An 18,254-nucleotide genomic window follows, 5' to 3' on the forward strand; every position below is an offset into this window, starting at 1 on the left:
ATACGTTATGTTTTCATTTTACTTTTGGCTTTTCTTACCTAACCAATTGGTCTAATTTTTTGTTCTTAAAAATATGAAAAAAACATCTCAACGAATTCCTTCCTAATAGGGAAAAATATTATCTTTGTTTTCCTTTAAGAATATAATGTTTTTTTAACTTTTTAGTTTGAAATAATGTCAGACCTAGATAAAAGTTTGCAGAATAGTACAAGCCATCCCATATACTTTATATCCAGATTTCCTACTCTTTAATGTTGATCACATTTGCCTTGTTCTCCATCTGTATATATTAATATTATCCTGAACTATTTAGGTATAAGTTACCAGCATGACTCCTTACCCCTGAGTACTTCAGTGTGTATTTCCTGAGAAACAAGAGTATTCTCTTACCTAACCACAGCATAATTAATAATACAGGAAATTAATATTAATGTAGTCTATAGAACTTAATTATCTATTGCCAACTGACTAATGTACATTATAGCAAAAAAAAAAAAAAAAAAGTTTCTGATCCTGAAATGTATGTAGCATTTGGATGCCATGTCTCTGTAATCTTTTTAATCTGGAATAGTCTCTTGGTAGTTCGTCTTTCAACGTCTTGACATTTTTCCCTCCCTCCTTCCCTCCGTCCCTTCCAGTATACCAGTTATTTTGTAGAATACCCCTAATTTTGGATTTTTCTGATGTTTTCTAACTGTCAGATTCAGGCCACGCACTTTTGGCAGGTGTGTCATAGAAGTGATGTGTCCTTTTGTCCTTCTTAGTATGTCGTATTAGGAGGCACGTGCTGTCATCGTCATCACTTGGTTAAGGTAGTATTTGCCAGATTTCTTCACTGTAAAGTGGGAAAAATCTTTGAGACTATGAAAATATCCCAGTTTTCATCATACTTTTACCATCATAATTTTAACATCCATTAATGATTCTTGCCTGAATTATTTATATAATGTTTGCCATATAGTGATTTTCTGATTCCATTTCCTCTACGTTTATTAGTTGGCAAGAGATTTTTTTTGTAAGCAAGAGATTTTTCTTGTTTTCCCTTTCCCTTTATTTATTTATGTAATTATGTTTATGCCAGTATGAACTTGAATTATTATTTTTAATTATTTATTTATTTATTTTTTATAACAGCTTTATTGAGACCTAAAATTCACTCTTTCTAAAGTGTACAATTCAGTGGTGTTTAGTCTATTCACAGAATTGTGCAACCATCGCCACTATCTAATTTTAAAACATTTTCACCACCCCAGAAAGAAACCCCTGCCCATTAGCCGTCACTTCCCATTGCCCCCTCCCGCTGGAAACACTTACCTACTTTCTGTCTCCATTAATTGGCTTTGCCAGTTATGGACGTGTCATGTAAATAAAATCATATACTATGTGGTCTTGTTACTGGCTTCATTTGTATTGCCAAATAATATTCCATTGTGTGGTTATTCATCAATTGATGGACATGTGGTTGTTTCCACTTTTGGGCTGCTATGAATAGTGCTGCTATGGACATTGAGGTATAAGGTTTTGTGTAGACATATGTTTTCAATGCTCTCGAGTGTGTATCTTGCAGTGGAATTGCTGGGTCATGTAGTAGCTTTGACTCTTTGAGGAACCACCAAACTGTTTCCAGTGTGGCTGCACATTTTACGTTCCCACCAACATGTACGAGGGTTTTAATTTCTGTGCATGCCGTCAACACTTATCTTTGTTTATTTTAGCCATCCTTGTGAATGTTATGTCATTTGGGTTTTGATTTGCATTTCCCTGATGGCCAATAACATCAATCCTCTTTTCAGGTGCTTAATAGCATCTTTGGAAAAATGTCTATTCTAATCTTTTGCCCATTTTAAAATTGAGTTGCCTTTTTATTGCTGAGTTGTAAGAGTTATTTGGCTGCACAGTATGTACTTCTAAATTGTTTTTACGTTAAAACAATCATTTATTGTTGACAGTGGATTATCTTCTTTTGTCAAGTTTCTAATAAGAATAAGTAAAGGTGTTTGTATATGCATTTAAAAATTCCTGTCTGTTCCCTTCCCTTTCTCCCCAGAGACAGAAACGAGCCCTTCATGTTGGTCCTTTTAAGCGATGTGAGGATATTTGTATTTTTCTCTCTTTGGGGGAAAATTCAGTAGCCATTTCCTATTGACCCCAAACGTGTCATGATACAGAGTTAAAGCTCACATTCTCTTAACTGTAACTGTCGTTCTGCTTCACGGTGCTTGTGTTAGCGGCCACAGTCAGGTTTGTTACATGCTCGATTTTAGTTGTTAACTTTATAGTTATTACTTTTAATAATTCTTTTTTGGTGATTTTTATGTTATTCATGACGATCTTCTATGGTGCCTACCGCCATATTTCTAAAAAGCCTATGTTAAGATTATTTGCTTAAGTCAAGTTATTGCATTTAGCATCAAACCTTTTAAAAAGCTGCTAAAGATTTTAACATACTATTCTAGTTAGAGGACATACAGGAGTCAGAGGGTGCTTTGGATTACTGTTTATTCCTTATTTTAAATTCAGGGTCATATCATTGTGACTGCTCGATTTGACTTCAGTTTTATAGTTTTCTGTCTTCTGCCCTCTGTTAGAGATACTAGGAAACATGGAAATGATAAAATACTGGCAGCAAGTAACATTTGTATCTATATGGTCTTTTTATTGATTAGGAAAAAATTTATTGTTATTTACGTTCTTTAGCCAGACAGAAAAATGTTTATTCTGAATATTTGGTTAAACTGTATCTATGAAACATGAAAATTTTTTAGTAGTTAATTTGCTATTAATTTGATAGCTCATTGATATAAACATCGGAAATCAGTCCCCTGGGTTGATCAGAGCATCAACCTGTGATTGTCTGATTTCAGATGTGATTTTTTTTTATTGTGTTTGATAAACCAGGTGTGATAATTGATTGGTTTGTTTATTAAAGCCTAAAAGCAATTATTAGCTTTGTAGGAAAGAAAATCAGACATACATGCAGTTCTTCTATTGGTAAATCCCAGGTTAATCATACTCTAGCCTTCTATGAATCCAAAATTGCCTAACCTTTAAACATCAATTTAGAGCAGAAATTAAAATTGAGCATAATATATTTCAAATAAATTTGAAATTTTTAAAAACTTCTTTTTCTGTGGTAAGAAAATTTATGGAAAAAGTGATTGTCATTTTTTTAAACCTAAAAATTATATATACTGTTAAATACTGCATTGAGAGTTTAAATTAGAGCTTATTTTGATGCTTTAATTTTGTGTGTCATTCAATTTTCTGTCCTATGATTACAAGTCTGCACATTGGTATAACTCTTCCTTTTACCTCACAAAAGCAGTATGAAAACAGAATTTGAATGTATATTTTCTCTTCATAGAATAAAATAGGCTTTGTATCAGAGCAATAATGTTACTAATTTGTGAAGAAATCTGAAAAAAAAATCAAGATTGCTTGTAAAATTGCTGTTGTTATTCTTTTAAGAGTAAAATCCCAGTTGGAATTAAAGCTGGAAGTTCTAATAAGGTGAGTCACTCTTCTTCCTTGAATATTTCTGCTTTACATGGTGAAACTTACCATTTACTGCTTGACAGTAGTTGTAGAAGAGAACCATAACATTGTTACCGTGTTTCCCCCAAAATAAGACCTAGCTGGACCATCAGCTCTAAGCGATTTTTGAAGCAAAAATTAATATAAGACCCGGTCTTATTTTAATATAATTATATAATATAATATAATATAATTATAATGTAATATAATATAATATAAATATAATACTCATATTAATTTGTGGTCCAAAAGACGCACTAGAGCTGATTTCCGGCTAGGTCTTATTTTCGGGGAAACATGGTAGTTGGAAATGGATACGTTTTGCCTTAAAATCCCAAATTTCTAATTCTTGTAGCAAGCAGAGAGATTGTATATTCTTACAATTAAAATTATATAGCTTCTTATGAAATATTTCAGATTTGTTTTGCAACCTCTAGAAGAACTATGACGTGTAACTACAGTGTCAGATGGCCTCCTCAACAGGTGTTTAATCATACACGTATTTTTGGTCATCTGTTTCCATTAGTCAACCTGTCATATTCAGGATTACATTGTGTAAACAGTTATCAAGTTATTTTGAGCATAGTAGTTGCAAATGGAATTAAAATATTCCTTTACTAAAGCTTCCCCTTTCCGTCTTCTGAGCATGCCATAATTGACTTTGTCATTCGTATGTTTTTAGGTAACGGTACACTCGTAGTTTTTCACTATTGTACGTACTTCATGAAGATCCTGGTACCCTCTCTCTCTGCTTCCTTCCGCATCCTCGCTGCATTTTCTTCTGACATGCTCTCCCCCATGTGGCCTTTTGTTTGTGTTCATTCTCATTTATTTATTTTTGTTTCAGAACTAAAGCAAATAAATAAATTGTATAAAGACAGTTGGAATCCGTTCTGGACTCCTTCCCAATTCCATTCTGTTTCCTCCCTCCCCAGGGCTAGACAGTTTTCTGAAGTTGATGTGTATCCTTCTGTGATCCTTTTAATGTTTATACTTTATTTTGCTGTATCCACAACTATATATTTAGATCTTTCATATTAAACTTAAAAAATTTTTAAATAATATTATATTTTTGTATTTCTTTAAGTTAAAAACATTTTTTTCAGTTTGTATTTTTATTGAGTATTATGCTTTTGAGATTTTGTCTCTGTTGATATATGTAGATTTAAAAAAATCTAACATCTGCGTAATATTCAGTTGTATGACTGTATCATGGATTAGCCATTACCCTGTTGATGGACATTTCCATTGTTTTCAGCCTTTTGCTGTTAAAAACAGTGATGCACTAGTTTCTTGTCTTTTGTCTCATCACGCACATGTAAGAGTTCCTCTGGGTCTATAATTAGAAATAAGATTGTTGGGCTATAAGGTGTGCCTATCTCAGCATCATAAGATAGTACCTGACAACTTTCTAAAGTGGTGGTGCCTCGATTTTGTTTTTGTTTTTAAATACTGCTCTGGCTGTGGTTTCAGAGTGGGACTGTTGGCTCAAGGGCTTATGCATTTTCACAGCTCTAAATAAATGTCAAATTATATTCCCAAGAGGGTTTTCTCAGTTTACATCATCACCAACGTGATGATTGTTATGTTTTTAATGTCCTTGCTTATTGATTAGGTAGAAATTTGTGACTAATTTTCATTTGCATTTCGTGCATAGTTAGGGATTCCAGTAATAGGATTATCTATGTTTAGTGTACATCAGCATTGACAGATTTACTATTCTGCCGGTTGAGCCTGAAATAAAGAAAAAGGAATGAATTTTACTGAATGTGTTTATTATGAACTTCCTTTTAGTACTTGAAAGAGGCAAACAATACCAAAGAATTAGAAGACTGTGAGCAAGCTAATAAACTGGGAGCAATTAATAGCACATTAAGGTAAGTTTTGTTTTAGTAGTATTAAAAAAAATTCTCTTGTTTATACCAGAAATCTCCTTTTTTTCTTGTGAGTTTAAAACACTAATGTTTCAACTACTTTTTAAGAGGAACAAGTTATTCTCTATCCTAAATTTTGTGATAGCTTTGCTTCCTCTTGGCTGATTTGTTCTTAAATTTCTAAATCATCAATATGACTCTATTCAAAAGTAAAAATTTAGAAGATTGCTCAGCTAGCAGGGCTTCTGGGTCTATTATTATGGGAAAAGGAATTTGAACCTAAGTCCTTCTTTTTTCTTTTATTTTAGTTTCAGGTGTACAAAACGATGTAATAGTTAGACATTTACACCCCTTACAAAGTTATAACCCCCCCAGTCTACTACCCCTCTGACATCATATATAGCCGTTACTGTACCTTTGACTATATTCCCTATGCTGTACTCCATATCCCGTGACCAAATATATGTGTGTGTGTGTGTGTGTGTGTGTGTGTGTGTATTTATTTACTTTTTGTTTTTTAAATTGTAGTTGACATTCAATATTGTTCAACTTCAGCTTCCAGAATATAGCACAGTGGTCAGGCATCTACACAGTCCGTAGAGTGGTCTCCCTGATAAGTCCAATACCCATCTGGCACCCCACATAATCTTCAGCATTATCACCCAGATCTCCACTATCAGGAACGTCAGGAGACGCAGAAAAATAAAAGAATCATTGGATACTGTTTTCGTCACAGTATGAACTGCCCCACTGGGTCCCTTGTGTTTCTGCTTCTTTTTAATGGTTTTCAAAACGACATTCTTCCCTTTTTTCCAATCTGTCTGGCACCCTGTACAACTCATAACTTCTGGTCCATCAAAAGAACAGGGATCAGAATCATCTGGTTCTGACCTCATCCTAAATGTCATTGTCAGCTTCTCATTTGTGAAATATTCGTGGGGTTCAAAGTGAACTTCTAAGACAAAACTCACAGGCCAGCCAGGGTCTGAGAACTTCACTTTGGTGCCTTTCACTAAAGGTTCGTCGTGTTCTGGACCATGTCACCCAGCGAATCAGCATTCCTAAAAACAGTCAACCAAAGTTCAGGAATTCCCTTGGGGTCTTCTTTTACTTCCTCCTTTTTCTCATCTTCAAACTTGCCCTTTAGTGTTAGTTCCTCCGAAATTTTGTCTTTCTCATCTAGTTTCCATTGACATTCTTCTTCTGTAGGTTCATAAAGTGCATTAATGATCTCAAATCACTTATCTAATAAAGGCTGATAGACAACAGTGTACTTTCTTTCAAGGTCATTAACTTCGTCATAGAAGTTGGCTTCTGTCTGTGCACATTTACCTTGAAGGGTTTTGAGAGCATTCACTCACCTTTTAACCACCCTGGGCAAGCTTTCAATGTATCCCGTCCTGTTTCTACTAGACCATCACGTCTTCCTTGGAGGGCTGCAAGAACAGGATTTTGCATCATCTGAACAGTCAGCCGACGCGCTTTGATTTTTGTTTCTTCACCAGTTTCTTCTTCTACTTCATCATCACCCAAAACTTTATCAAATTCAGACTGTTCTTGGTTGTCAGTGACTGCCATGTTGTAAGAGCTCCAAATATCGATGGCTGGCAGGGGTGGCCAGGCGGCCGGAGCTGGTTGGGTGGTGACTCGGGAAAGCCGCAGGAGGAGTAAGAGGTGGCGCCATGAGCAGACAGCGCTGAAAAAGCAATATGTATATAGTTTTATGCGTGTGATTTTATTTTTCCTTTATGTAAATGGTATAATACTGTCTGTAACATTCTGCAACTTTCTTTGTACACTGCATATTTTGCTTTCTAGATCTATCCATGTTAAAACAGCCTGAGCACTTCTCCTCATTTCCACTGCTACCACCCTGGTCTTAACAAAACCACCATCAGGTCTTATCTAAATTCCCATGACAATCCCATAACCAGGCTTCCACAACGGACCCCTGGCTCCCTCACACTCTCACTCAGAATCCACTAGTGACTGATAAGTCCAGTACCTACCCGGCCCCCTACATAATCTTTACAATATTATTGATTATATTCCCCATTCTGTATTTCACATCCCCGTGACTGTTTTGTGTCTCGAAATTTGTACTTTCTAATCCCTTCACCTGCCCCTCCATTCCCCATTCCCCCTTCCATCTAGCGACCATCAGTTTTTTCTCTCTCTCTGAGTCCATTTCTGTTTTGTTTGCTCATTTATTCTGTTCTTTAGATTCCACATATACGTGAGATCATATGGTATTTGTCTTTCTCTATCTGACTTATTTTACTTAGTATGATATCCTCTAGGTCCATCCATGTTGTTGCAAATAGTAAAACTTCATTCTTTTTTATGGCAGAATAATACTCCTTTGTATAAATGTACTACAATTTCTTTATCCAGTCATCTATTGATGGGCATTTTCGTTGTTTCCGTATCTTGGCTATTGTGAATAGCACTGCAGTAAACATAGGGACGCATGGGGGGGGTTGCATTTTTAAATTACAATTCATTTGTAGGCATTCTTCATATAATCTGATAATTCTTTGTTGGCTATATAGGTTGTTAGGGCTTGTCTTTTAATTTTGCTGATAGTTGTTTTTGTTCAACAGAAGTTATTTTTTTTAAACTTTTAAATTTAAGTATAACATATATAATGAATACAGATCTTAAGTGTAAAGGTCCATTTAATTTCACAAATGGAACCCAACTCTGTAGCCACCATCCAAAACAATATACTTGCTAACCCCCAGAAGATTCCCACGCAGACTTTTCTAGTCATTACTGTCATATTAACCATGATTTTGAGTTTTATTAACAGAGATTAGTTTTGCCTGCTTACATAAATGGAATAATGAAGAATATATTATTTTATATCTGGCTTCTTTTATTCAGTGTTATGTCTGTGAAATTCATTCATGTTCTTGAGCTTAGAAGCATTTACTTCCTTTTCATTGGTATATAGTATTCCACAGTAAGACTGTACCATAATGTTTTTATCCTACTGTTTTCCATTTTGGGGCCATTTCAAAAAATACTTTGGTAGACACTTGTGGTGCATTTGGTATGCATTTCTGTGGAGAATATACCTAGGAGTGGAATTAACTATTGCCAAATGGTTTTCCAAAATGACTACCAAATTACATTGCCACTAGTAGGGTACAAGAGTTCCTCATTCCACAACTTCACCACCAGTGGGCACTGTAATTTTTAAACAGCTTTATTGAAGTATAATTGACATAGCACCTATTCAAAATATATAATTTGATGTTTTGACATGTGTACAGTCACAAAAATCAGCACAGTCAAGGTGGGTCTCTTATCTATCACCCCTGAAAGTTTTCTCATGCCCCTTTTAATCTCTCTATCCCATCCCTTCCTGCCCCTGTATTTCCCACTTGGAAGACCCCCACCTTAACACAGCACCATCTCGACAGGAAGCCTAAGGTTAAACCCAAGACATTGTATAAGTAGCTTAGCATCCATCTGCAAATGGACTTCTGGAAAAGCTGGGCTTGATGATCTCTAACGTTCTTTCTGACTCATTTATAAACGAAACTGGGCCAGCTCTGTTAGCATTAGATAAGCATTCCATATCTTTTCCACACCATGGCTTTAGGCAGGAGTTAGATGGAACAGTCAACAAAATCTCATCAAATAAGGATGCTCAAAGAAAAAAGTTCCTCTAAATTAGTCATGTTGCAGACAAGAAAATAGGAATTTATATCAGAATTGCTTTGTTCTTTACTGTTTTCAACAGAAGATTTGTGTGATTAAACATAACTATAGTTATCATTTTAGCTGTAATTAGAAGTTAGGCACTCTTATTTTCTGGCATCATATATTTCAACTGAGTCAAATATGATACAAAATTTATTGTTACTGAATTAATTATGTACTCCCATAGGAGAAAAAAGTCCCAAAGTAAATTGAATTAGAAAAATTTGTTGGTAAAGTGGATATGGTACAGCCCACCTTATGTCATTCAGCAGTTTCTCAAATACAAATAAATTCTTGGCTGTGCCAGCACTGCATTTAGGAATTACCTGACTTATACTTGGTGCACAATTTTTTTACTTTGTTTTTTTCTATTTGAGTAGTGAATAAAGAAGGGTAGTAATACTTATAGGTGCTGCCATCACATACTCGAGACAGAGAATATAGGTTAAAGTGAATGCAGGTCAAAGTTCGTTTGAATGAGGTCGTTCCTTTATCAGTTTTCCAAGTCAGATTTCTCATTCATAGATATTTTTAAATCTGAGGTATTAATAGTATGTAAAATGAATGATGTACCATAATAAAAGTGACATTTGTGTAGCCAGTGAATACCATGTTGGATGGGAGATCCTAGAAATGCAATTTTTGGTATTTTGGGTTCTATATGTACACAAGCAATTTAAGTTAAAAGAATTATGAAAGTAAATTTAATTCCTACCTTAGGAAAAAATAACAAATATTCCCTATAATTTCTTAGTCAATTGAGAAGGCCAGCTTGAATTTTGTGTTTAACTACATCTTACATATATTTGTAAATTAATATTTTAGTCCAAGTAATTAATATTGACTGGGGCTAATAATAGTTTTAATATAGTTGAGAAATATAAATCACTCATGGAAATTAATTTCTATGTTTTTCATATACTTTGTTTCCATCATTCCTTCATGTAACCTCTAACTGAATTTTTGACACCATCTAATTAAAAAGGAAGTGACCTCATATTATCTAGTTTTAATTACGCTAGAATACAGTGTTAAAATTTTCATCTCCAAATTTAATCATTTTCTTTTTTATTCCTCCTTCCTATAGTAATCAAAGCAAAGAAGCTTTCATTGACTGGGCAAGATACGATGATTCACAGGATCACTTTTGTGAACTTGATGGTAATAAAATGAACTATTTTATCGTTATTATTTTAACTTGAACCCTTTTATAAGACATTGAAATCAATTAAAATATCAACAGAGTTATGGCTTTAATGCACTGGATGTCTCTATGTGGATCTTATTATTCAGAATAGCCTGTGTTCCAATCCCTGTGCTAAGTGCCTTAAGTACATTGCTTCTGATCTTACAGCTACCTTATGAAGTGCGTAGTGTTTCATATCTGAAGAATCTGAGTCTCAGGAAGACTAAGTAACTTGCCCAAGACCACACAAGAGCAGGAGGCTGAGACAGGATTCATCCCAGAGCTGGCTGAATCTAAAACCTGTGTTCTTTCCATTATGACGCCCCATCTCCCGGGGACCTCCGGTTCAAGGCACTAACTTACAGTTCTGTGAATACACTATCACAGTGTCCACACTGGAATGTGTTGTTGGAGGTCTCAACAACTATCGTAAAGACACCTTCCAATACTTTGGAAGTCTAATTGGACTTCTCCACAGCCTTCTTTCCAAGAAGCCCCTGGAATGGTACAAAGACAGGGCACTGTTCAACGATAACTACCACTTCTCTTAAAAGAAGGTAATTGAAGTGGCTCAGAATTTTTATCTATAGGAGAATATTCCTAAGAATTGTGTGAGTAGGCTTAAATCACTCGTTTGGCCTCCAGTTTTACCTTGTACCTTGGTATTGTTATATTTTTGGTAGTGGAAAAGAATTTCGGGTTCAAGCATGCATAGTTGGAAACAGACAGCAGACATTCTTCTGAACTTTTAAAGTGTCTGGAGTGGTCATACTGCTTTCAAAGGGTTTTTAAAAGACTCATGTAGAATTGTGCTCTTAATCCAGGAACAATTTACAATGAGCTACAATAGTCTGGTGAATTGAGAAGATGCTGGGAGATGAAATGTTATTACCACGGTCTATATGGTTCAGCAGGGCAATTTTTAAGAAATCTGAGCAACGCTTCTTTGGGTCTCCAGATACAATAAATGGGCAATGAATAAAATACCCCATAATTATACTTAGAATTGGCAGATTTTATCAAAGCAAGCCATTGAACCCAGGTTAAGCCCACAGTTCACTGCTTACTCTTTCATGTGCCTTTTGGTTGTCATTCTAATTATATTTGAGTGTTTAACACTTATAGTCACTTCTTTCCAATTTCTCATTTTACCTATTCCTTGGTTAAAATAAAAAATTTTCAGTAGTGCTTATTTAACAGGTTTTCAGATTAAAAAATAATTTCTGTGAATGCATATATTTCTCGTATAGTATATAATGTGAATATGTATTTCTCTATCGGTATTTAATGAAAAATACGACTCAGGGATCACTTGCTCTGTTTAAGTTGATGTGCTCCATTACTTGTCATCAATAGTCTTAACTCATATTTTAACATTAGCTTCTTAATCTGTAAAAGTGGAAGAGATATCCTATAAGAATTTAAATAAAATCCTTTAAGATTCTTAGAATTACATAATTAAAACAATTGGTAGCTTGTATATTTTATGTAGTTCTTACACATAAAACCATGATCCTAGCTGTATTCCCACTACCCTTCTGGGCAGTACTGTTCATGTGTGTCCCAGTGATTTAGACCCACAATTACCAAACATACTGTCAGAGTCGCTCAGAGTAGTGTTTAGTTATTTCAGTTATCGAAAATCATTGGATTAAAACAAATCTAAAGGCTTCACCCCAGTTGATTGGACTATATCCATACAGCCCTGCTCCCTGCTGTTTTGTCGTTGGTTCTGTTGTTATTTGAAAGGAAGATGATCCCTGTAGATCAAATAGTAGGGTTTTAAATAATTGAGCAGTTCAAGGTAAGCTGCTCTCCCCACCCCTCTCAATTTTTTGTTGTTGTCTTTGCGCATGGCTTCCTTTGTTTCAGGTTTCTGCTCAAATGTCACCTCACCAAAGGCTGCTGTCACTCTGTAGATAAAATAGTAACCACTGTCGCTTCTGTCTCTCCCAGAGAGTACCTGGCACGTTATTTAGTTCAGGTTTGTTGTCTGTCCTCCCCATAGATCGTGAGCCACTTGAGGACAAGCGCCTTGTCTCTTTGGTTTACTGCTATACCCCCAGTGCCTGGTACAAACGTGGTACATGTGCAGTAACTGTCTGTCGAATGAAATCATTGGTTCATAAATAACCTACACAGTGTGCTCGATTGTTACTGTCGTATTTTCCCTTAAAACATGTTCATTAATAAATTAAAAATATTGTTTAAAACAGTAGTTTCTAAATCTGGCTGTGCATCAAAATTACGTGGGAGCTTTATAAATTATAGGTTCTCTTCCACTGAGTAAATCATGTTGTAACAGTGGGTTGTAGCATTTGGGATAGACTTGGTGATGGGGCGTTGTAGGCTCCGTTCTGAGTCTGTGTCTCAGCATTTCTGATCTGTGTCCATAAGCAAAAAGCCTGCACACTAAGGGGCCGGTGCTCCCATGATGTTTTAAGAGGTATCGGGGTTAGGACACAGGAAGGAGGGTCTAGCGTCCTGGAAAGTGAAGTGTAACCTCATGACACATTAAAGTAGGACGGTGACAAGAACATTCAGTGTACTTGAGAAGGAGGAAAAAACATAGTTCAAGTTGATGGATTCCAGAATTGGATATTTTGATTCAGTGGAAGTTTCTTGAATCCTTGGGTAATGGTTAGCATGGTCAAATAGAAAGAACAGCTTTGCAGCAGCTTGGTAGAGGAAAGAAGAAGAGAAAACTCTTTGGGAGGAGGATAGAGTAGGAACCCAAAGGGAATTAGCTGAATGAATAATATAGCTGTACTGATGGAAGTTACAGATGAGGAGCAAATTCGTTCAAATCATGTCACAGGTGGCCCCAGGGGTACGGATGGGCACCAGCGCTGTTGTCGCTAGAGAGGGCTTTCTCCCACACACATTCCTCACTCTGGATGTGATGACACTCTTCTCAGTATAGGTCAGGGGTTGACAAAACTCCTCGTCTATAACTGGACAGATTGTAAATATTCTTTGTGGACCATACGGTCTCTGTTGCAGCTACTCAGCTCTGCTGTAATAGTGTGAGAGCAGCATGTAACCAAATGACATGGCTTATGTTCCCATGAAACTTTCTTTATACACAGCAGACCAGAGTTGGCCTGTGGGTTCTCTAACCCCTTCTATAGGTTAACAAAACCCACCTTTTTCATGATTTGAAAAGGGATTAAAACATGATCAAACAACTCTTGATTGAATTAAATAAATAATACATTGAGAACATGGAAAATGTAAATTTTACTTAAAGTAATTAAAAATTACTGGAATTGATTGTAATTGATTTTGCTCTTGTGATTGTCTGCTCCCTTAAAATGCATTTTAAATCATTGTACTTTAATATCTGAATCTAGTTGTTTTTCTTTATTGCTTGTTTAATTGCTTTTGTTGGGCGGAGAGATACTAGTCAAATCTGCATGTTCATAGATGACCTACCGATGTGTAGGCTTACATGCACACACACATTCTTTACATGTGTACATATGTATGTCAGTCCATATATATTTATGTGTGTTTAATACTTGTAAAGCCTATATATGTAATTGAATCAATTGTGCAAATGAATGTAACCAAGACCAGTGCAAAGAAATTAAAAATATGTAACAGAAACTAGTGAATTGTAGAACTTTCTGTTGGAATTCTACTATACAAGCCGTACTTTTATTAACTTCATAATTTGAATCTTTATTTTTAAATTAAGATTTTAAAAATTGAATTATTACTTTTAAGTCTTGAATCAATCTATGACCTTGGACAGTTTCCATTTATCCATCTATAAATTAACTGTTTTCTGTGCTTTAACTTGTAGAGTGGGATATCTGTATAATGTTAGGGATAGAAACAGCCAGTATTCTCCAAAATCATGTTTCCGTTGTGTATAAGTAGGATGCAGCTCATTTAGTAATAAGAAGTTGTAGTTATCTTTGTACTCTTCCTGAATCACGAAAGTACCGAGTAGTTCTTGGAAGCCATGGATCAGGGTGCCATTTTCCCCTTATGATTATGGGTAACCCCAATATGTGATCATTGAATGTCCCGTGAATATTGTTGACTGACAGGAAAATATACTGCCAGGTATTGAAGAGGAACCATATTTTAATGACCATATTTGGCCACTATTTTAAGTCAGGTGCCTGTGTACTATTGATTTAATCTCATGGCACCAAAAGGTAGGAAGCATCTAGATAAAGGAACGCATCCGTGCCAACATATACAGCACCTCAGCTTCTATGTATTATGCTCAGGCATTTGTGAGCATAGCCATGGTGGGAAAGCATGTGTTTCCCTTTCTGCCTACAATGTAGGCCTCAGTGATGCAGACCATTTTTCTTTATCTTTTGTATCCTGCAGAGATCTCTATTAAAATGTTGTCCAAATAGTGGAGATCTAGTAAATACTCATTTAAGTTTCAACATGGAAAATGGTTATTTAATTTTAAATGTCATAGCAAGTTCTTGAAATTATGCCTACTGTATTGGTTTCGGGGGGAGCACTTTAACATGTTAAGATTAGTAAAAATAAATTAGTAACTTTTTAAAACTAGACCATTGTATGTGTATGCGTGATCAAATTTGAATCACAAAGTTATTGAGCCATTTACTTCATAAGTCAAAAGTGGAGACTATCTCTATTTTTAATACAATATACGCTCACAAAATATGTGTTTCCAAGCATGTGCTTGGAACTGCCTGCATGTAGGGGAGAAAAATAGAATATTAAAACAGGTGATGGTTCTGTTAGGTCTCTTCAATCCTGGTGGAAAAACTGAAAAAAAAAAAACAACAGTGAATGCCTCTAATAAGATAAGGGCCATGACATGACTTCAGAGCACTGAGTGTCCAGAGGAAAGGGAGTTGTTTTTCTTCTTTCAAGTCCAAGTTACTACAAATCCAGGGTCAAGTACACTCAAAAGTGTGCTCACCACTCTACCGTTGAAGTTGGAGATTGAAAAGTGTAGCATTTCTCCAGCCTTTTGGTAGTCCTGTCTGCTCTGTAATGCTAAACTTGAGATGGATGGTAACTGACATAGGGATGGTTTTATGAATTTTCTTGTTCAGATGAGAGGTCTCCCACTGCTCAGTATGTAGACCTGTTGCTGAACCCCGAGCGTTACACTGGCTACAAAGGGCCGTCTGCATGGAGAGTGTGGAACAGCATCTATGAAGAAAACTGTTTCAAGTAACTGGGAGAGGGGCGGGGGGGGCTGGAGGGAGGAGGAAGGAGAATGTTTCTGTTGGAAAAAAAATTACATAACACACTCAAACCGTTTTATGTTTTTCTGCTTTTCTTTTTTCAGGCCTCGATCTGTTTATCGTCCTTTAAATCCTCTGGCACCCAGCCGAGGTGGGTTTTTCATACATTTTCCTGCTTTCAACAATTGTTTACAAAATGTCTTTGTAACTAAACTTAATTTGAGAAGTTATTTTACATTTTGCTTTATTTGAATAGTCAAAAGTATAAGAGAGTTGTCTCAAAACTTCCACATGTTTTCATTGCGTGTCTGAAACATACCAGGCCCTACGCTAGGAGCCTTATGTAAAATTGATTAGAATACATGAGTGGTCCATATATATCAGAGGTTTTCCGGGGAACTCTTAAATCTGGATGCCCAGGCCCTGTCCCACACCAGTTAAGTCAGAATCTCTGGGACTGCACCCAGGCCTTGGTATTTTTTCAACTCTCCAGATTCCAGCATGCAGCCAAGTTTGAGAACCAGTGGCTTGTGGCGTGCTTCTGAAACTTGGTGTGCGGACAAATCACCGAGGAGCCTTGTCAAAATATGGGTTCTGATTCTGCACGTGAGGCCCAAGATGCTCTCCGGCTCCCAGGTGACACCCAGGGTGCCGACCTGTGTTGCGTCCGCACTTTAACTCATAAGGATGCAGAGTCAGGACGCCTGCCACACCCCTCTGAGCTGCACTGTCCGGGCAGGTGGCACCTTGCCATGTCGGGCTGCTGAGTGCATCAAGTGTGGCGAGGGCGCAACTAAATTGTACACTTAGTTTTAGTTCATTTAAATGTAAAAACAGAAGGGTGTAAAATATTTTTGCCATTAAGCAGAACTTTATCATTTTGGTAGGACTACTTCAACTCTTGTTGTATGGTAGCTCATGTATACCTTCTACTTTTTAAAATGTGGACATTAGAAATATTTCGTTAGAAATTTTTACTGGAAAAAACGTAAACCACATACGTGGCTGGTGTTCTCTGGAGGACAGCATTGCTGTGGACAGTGGAGGTTATTTAGTGTAAACCTACTGGGCACATGCTCAGTTCGGTCAGCGAGGAGCTCTCCCTCCCCGGGAGCAGCCCAGTGATGGACTTGCCAATGTAATGTTTTCTTCAGGCCAGGACTGATTTAAGAACTTGGATTTCCTGGTCTAGGTTTGTGTCTTTATGCATTTCTGAGAACCCAAGAGATTTAGAAAGGTGGAATGAATGGACTGCTCTTAGCTGCTCGCTCTGTCACAATGTGGCAAATGTTCTTCCCCAGATCCATTCTCAAACTGCCTGCAGAAAGGAATTGGGATGTGGAAAAAGGGTGCTTCTTACCCCTTGCTTCATAACTTTTCGTTTTCAGCTTATGGTTTTATTATAAGATTTTATAAAAATTGAAACACTACAACAGTTACATAAAGCAAAACGGGAAGTTCCCCACCTGCTGTTACACAGTACCTCCATGCTGTTCCACAGGACAGAGTTTGGAAGGTCTTCTGCTGGAGCTTTCGTATGATCAGTTATTTTTTTTTAAGGATTGGAATTTAAAAAATTGATTGAGCTATAATAGACATATTAGAAACTATATTAGTTTCAGGTGCACAACATATTGATTTGATACATGTATATATTATGAAATGATCACCACAGTAAGTCTAGTTAACAGCCGTCACCAGACATTAGTTACAAATTTGTTTTTTTGTGATGAGAACTTTTAAGATCTACTCTCAGCAACTTTCAGATGCACAATATAGTATTATTACTGTAGTCACCCTGTTGTCCATTATGTCCCCATTACTTACGTATTTTATAACCGGAAGTTTGTACCTCTTGACCCCCTTCACCCATTTCACCAACCCCACATCCCTCACCTCTGACAACCAGCCATCTGTTCTCAGTATCTCTGAGTTTGGCTTGTTGGTTTTATTTTGTTTTTAGATTCCACATATAAGTGAGATCATATTTGTCTTTCTCTGTCTGACTTACTTCACTTAGCATAATGCCATCGAGGTCCATCCATATTGTCACAAATAACAAGATTTCATTTTTTCTTATAGCTGAATAATAATATCACTTACTTATAAAGGAGAAAATATAATGATTCATTTCATAAAACCATCAAGTCCTAAGAAATACTTCATTCCATATTACAATAAATTAGAGACATGAAACTGATAGAAAGAAGAGTGCTATATAGAAAAAGACAGAGGGAGGAAAGAGGAGAAAAGAAGGAAAAAGGATATGAAAGAGGGAGAGAGAAGACTAGGTAGGGACGAGACTGAGCCCTGGCTGAAGGTGGGACTCCAGAAGTAAGGAAATCGCTCGTGCCAGTGCTGTTTGTGTGCTCTCTCCATCGGAACTGCCAGCTGTGGAGGAGCAGCTCTTCCACACTCTGCCTGAGCCATACACAGGCTTCTACAACTAGCTTTCCACCAGTTTTTGAACAACAACTATTTTCCAAAAGTGAAATGCAGTGGGGATTTCATTGATTCCAGTTTGGGAAGTACTTTTGTTAAGGTGCGTGTGTGTGTGCTATTCCAGCATGGAAACCGTCGTGTTCAGGGAGGGTTGTGTACATGATGGTTAAAGGAGTGACTGTGTATATTTGTTAGTTAATTATTGAAACTAGTGGTCTTTATGGTCATTTTTAGTTGCCTTCCGATATTTATTGTATAAAACGTATGTGCAGATCTTGTACTTTCTGGCCGATATTCTGATTATGAAGTCTCATT

The 18,254-nt window shown here is 36.4% G+C and overlaps 1 protein-coding gene and 1 pseudogene across 1 annotated transcript in view; one reads left to right on the top strand and one right to left on the bottom strand.

Moving 5' to 3' along the window:
- The window catches only part of ERO1B (endoplasmic reticulum oxidoreductase 1 beta), a 49,313-nt gene that overhangs the window by 14,324 nt on the left and 16,735 nt on the right, over positions 1-18,254 (top strand). Inside the window, exons 4-8 of the mRNA XM_033099830.1 lie at positions 3,469-3,510; positions 5,329-5,411; positions 10,207-10,280; positions 15,363-15,483; positions 15,602-15,648. Coding sequence (XP_032955721.1) covers positions 3,469-3,510; positions 5,329-5,411; positions 10,207-10,280; positions 15,363-15,483; positions 15,602-15,648 — 367 coding nt within the window. The remainder of the gene's footprint in view (positions 1-3,468; positions 3,511-5,328; positions 5,412-10,206; positions 10,281-15,362; positions 15,484-15,601; positions 15,649-18,254) is intronic.
- Positions 5,597-7,004, bottom strand: LOC117018420 (nucleosome assembly protein 1-like 1; annotated as a pseudogene).

This window comes from Rhinolophus ferrumequinum, chromosome 27, assembly GCF_004115265.2.
Source record: "Rhinolophus ferrumequinum isolate MPI-CBG mRhiFer1 chromosome 27, mRhiFer1_v1.p, whole genome shotgun sequence".
NCBI lineage: Eukaryota > Metazoa > Chordata > Mammalia > Chiroptera > Rhinolophidae > Rhinolophus > Rhinolophus ferrumequinum.